Source organism: Cebus imitator, unplaced genomic scaffold, assembly GCF_001604975.1.
Source record: "Cebus imitator isolate Cc_AM_T3 unplaced genomic scaffold, Cebus_imitator-1.0 Scaffold41, whole genome shotgun sequence".
NCBI classification, from domain to species: domain Eukaryota; kingdom Metazoa; phylum Chordata; class Mammalia; order Primates; family Cebidae; genus Cebus; species Cebus imitator.
The window spans coordinates 3,709,539-3,713,459 of NW_016107356.1; the positions used below are offsets into that span (position 1 = coordinate 3,709,539).

Genomic DNA, 3,921 nt, shown 5'->3' on the forward strand with positions numbered 1-3,921 from the left:
ACGGACTCTCACTCTGTCGCCAGGCGCCATGCTGGAGTGCAGTGGCACAATATTGGCTCACTGCAACCTCCGCCTCCCGGATTCAAGCAATTCTCCTGCCTCAGCCTCCTGAGTAGCTGGGACTACAGGCACACGCCACCACAACACACCCAGCTAATTTTTGTATTTTTAGTAGAGACAGGGTTTCACCATATTGGCCAGGATGGTCTCGATCTCTTGACCTCGTGATCCGCCCACCTCGGCCTCCCAAAGTGCTGGGATTATAGGCTTGAGCCACCACGCCCAGCCAGTTTTTTATCTTTTTTGAAGAAACAGACCCTGGAATTTGGAGATGATCCATATGGGGATGGTTTATGCAAGAAAGACTTGATAGGGCCAGGCGCGGTGGCTCACACCTGTAATCCAGCACTTTGGGAAGCCTAAGTGGGCGGATCACCTGAGGTTGGAGTTCGAGACCAGTGTGGCCAATATGGTAAAACCCTGTCTCTANTGTAGAAAAGTGTGTGAGGGTAAAGGGCTGATAAAGGATGGGCTGGGGGCAGGGCGAGGAATGGAAGCTGGAGTATGTGGGAGACAGGTCATGGACGGAGCCCCTGCCCCAGATGATTCCTCTGGATCTACTGACAGACTTGCAGAATCAGTATTGGGATGATGATCAGCAGAATGGTCATGATGATGCCCAAAATCAGGGCCCAGATATTCAGGCACTTGGCGGTGGAGGCATAGGCCTGGGCCCCGGTCAGGTCGCCAAACATCTTCCTGTCCCTAGACTTCACAGAGTAGGCGAACACTATGAAGCCCAGGCAGCAGGAGTTCATGAAGAGGGTGTTGAACAGGGACCAGACGACGTGGTCAGGCACGGTGGTCTCGCTTCGGATGTGGATCATGGTGGATGTCGGGGGCGCAGGGTTGTGGGGTGCCCCCAGCACATCCACCTCATGTTCCTCCTTCAGCATCTCATAGTTCAGGGGACGGTCGGTGCTGGCGGGAGTGAAGAAGGTTGGGACAGTGTGGTTCATGGTGTCCGGGGAAGACCGGCCATGGTGGGGTTGCTGGGATGCTTCTCAGTGGGCCTCTTCTTCAGAAGTTAATTCAGTTTGCCTCATTCTTGGAAGCTTCATCAAAACTCTTCACAAGATCTGGAACTTCATCATCATCATCCCCTCCAGTAGCAAGCAGTGCTTTTCCATCCACAGACTGGCGGAGCTTCAGTCGGTCTCCTTAAACTAGTCAGACTGTTTGCACCAAGCTGCTTTAAGGTGCTGCTAGCATTTTTGTCAGCTGCTTTGTCTCAGCACGGCCTGTAATGGTCAAAGTGTTCACTGCCCCAGAGATACCTGAACTTTAGGGTTGTTCAAGTGCGTCACTGGTCCTTCATTTGTAAACATACTCACCTCTTCAATTCCAGAGATATTGTTTACCCTTAACTTCCTTAGGAGAACTGAAATTTTTATCATCTGCTGTAGCTGAACCACCTTTCTGTTTATTTTCCTCGACACACGCTTGTGCCTGCAATTTGGTTGTTTCTTTCATCTTTTCAGAGTGGAAAAGGGTCATGTTGGGGACTAGGGTTGGTGCTCAAGGAGTCTTGGGTAGACCAGCTGAGATTAGGTACACACATGTGGGGATGTAAGATGGCACGATTTCTGGTTTAAATGGTCATATAAAACAGGCTGTTTCTTTGGGAGGCTGCAATGGGCAGATACTTTGAGCCCAGGAATTCAAGACCAGCCTGGGCAACATGGCAAAACCCCTTCTCTACAAAAAATGCAAAAATTAGCTAAGTATGGTGACACATGCCTGTAGTTCCCAACTACTTGGGAGGCTGAGGCAGGAGGATCCCTTGAGCCCAGGAAGTCGAGGCTGCAGTGAGCTGTGATTGAACCACTACACTCCAACATGGGTGACAGAGAGAGAGAGAGACTATGGACCATGTCTTTTTTTTTAAATAAAAATAAAAGCAGTTGTTTTGTTCCTTGATCAACCTACAGATTCATTTTGCTCCAACATTTAATGTATAAACATACATCTGTAAAACTTGCGCATATATTATTATTTATGTCACTTCTGTGGGAAAATTTGGCTTTTGTTAAGATTTGGAAAGCCAGGAATCCATCTGCCTCCATCAAAGGGCCAATAAGGAGGAAATAACTCCTAGACCTGTTTGTTGAGGAGGCTACTAAGACTGATGGGGATGTAAAAGGTGGCCAAAAATTGGGAATAAAGATAAGGCATGCATGACAGTTTAGGAGTACAGGAGTAGTGGACAAACCGTTGAGTAGGGCTTTGAAGGTAGCAGGCTCAAAATTTAATTCAGATAGTTTTATCTGTATTTCATTTGCTGCATCCTGTGATACAGTTTCTCTTGCTAGCTATGTTGGCACCGAACACATTTTTACATAGGGCTAAAAGACAATAAGGAATGACATGTTATTGATTAAAATGGTTGATCATACCAAGGAGAGCACATCCAGCTTTTCCACAGGCTTTAGCAATTCCAGCAATAACAGCTTCAGTTACATTGAGGTCAAGTTTTCCACAGGAAAAGTAATCAAGGAAGAAGAGCGGCTCTGCTCCTTGTGCCAGAATATCATTCACACACATTGCTACCAAATCTTGACCAATGGTATCATGTTTATTGCACAGCTGGGCAATCTATATAAGAACAATATAAACACCCACATTAGGCAATAAGTTCCAAATTGTATTTTATCCATTTGGCTAGCCACTCTTAACACCTAAAAACAAAAGAACACTAAATTCTGACAAGCTACTTGGTCTAAAAGTATCCCCTTTTATCCTCTAAAATACCGTTCCATCAAATATAACCTAAATGATAATTTGTTATTAGAAATGTACAGATATTTTATCCATTTTACATGATTTGGTACAGTTTTTTTTAGTTCATACATGTCAAGAGAAGAAAAATGTATATTTGATATACAGTAAATTTCCTCTTATCTTTCATAAAAACCCTTTGTTCACAAAGCTGTCTGATTACCTTTAGTTTAGTTCCAACACCATCTGTTCCAGAGGCCAGAAGGGGATCCTTGAAACCAGCTGCTTTTAAATCAAAAAGACCAGCAAAACCTCCAAGATCAACGTTACAGCCTGTTGCAAAGGAAATTAATTACTTGCTACATTTTAATAGATTAAACATGTAATTGTTTAAATGTCTACTAGTTAAAAAAAAATCAGTAGAGTTAGCAGCCTGTGAGAAGTATTTCTGGAAGAAATAGATGACTGGGTTAGAACAGCTGTTCTCAGAGGCCAAGTGTGGTGGCTCACGCCTGTAATCCTAACACTTTGGGAGGCCAAAGTGGGTGAATCACCTAAGATCAGGAGTTTAAGACCAGCCTGGCCAACATGGCAAAACCCCATCTCTACTAAAAATACAAAAATTAGCTGGGCGTGGCGGCACATGTCTGTAATCCCAGCTACTTGGGAGGCTGGGGAAGGAGAATCACTTGAATCCGGGAGGCAGAGGTTGCAATGAGCCAAGATCATGCCACTGCACTCCAGCCTGTGCGACAGGAGTGAGACTTCATTTCAAAAAAAACCCCCAAAAAACAGTTGTTCTCAGAGATGATATTATCAAATCAACTGGGGAGAATGTAATTATTTAATAGATTAACATGTAACATGTTAATAGGTTAAACATGCGTATATATATATACATATATATACACACCACTTCTTCATAAGAATGGTTGAAACAAGAGATGCCCTTCCTATGAGAGAATGCTCAAGAAATGATTAAGACAGTAATTAAATAGTAAAGACCAGCTGGAAGCAGTGGCTCACACCTGTTATCCCAGCATTTGGGAGGCTGAGATGAGCAGATCACCTGAGGTTAGGAGTTTAAGACCAGCTTAGGCCGGGCGCGGTGGCTCAAGCCTGTAATCCCAGCACTGTGGGAGG

The 3,921-nt window shown here is 44.5% G+C and overlaps 1 protein-coding gene across 1 annotated transcript; it reads right to left on the reverse strand.

The window, feature by feature from the left end:
• Window positions 1-582: 582 nt before the first annotated feature.
• On the reverse strand, window positions 583-1,060 carry LOC108302525 (interferon-induced transmembrane protein 3-like). The gene has a single exon (XM_037737645.1). The coding sequence runs from the start codon at window positions 1,017-1,019 to the stop codon at window positions 618-620; it is 402 nt and encodes a 133-aa protein (XP_037593573.1). The 5' UTR covers window positions 1,020-1,060; the 3' UTR covers window positions 583-617.
• Window positions 1,061-3,921: the final 2,861 nt, after the last annotated feature.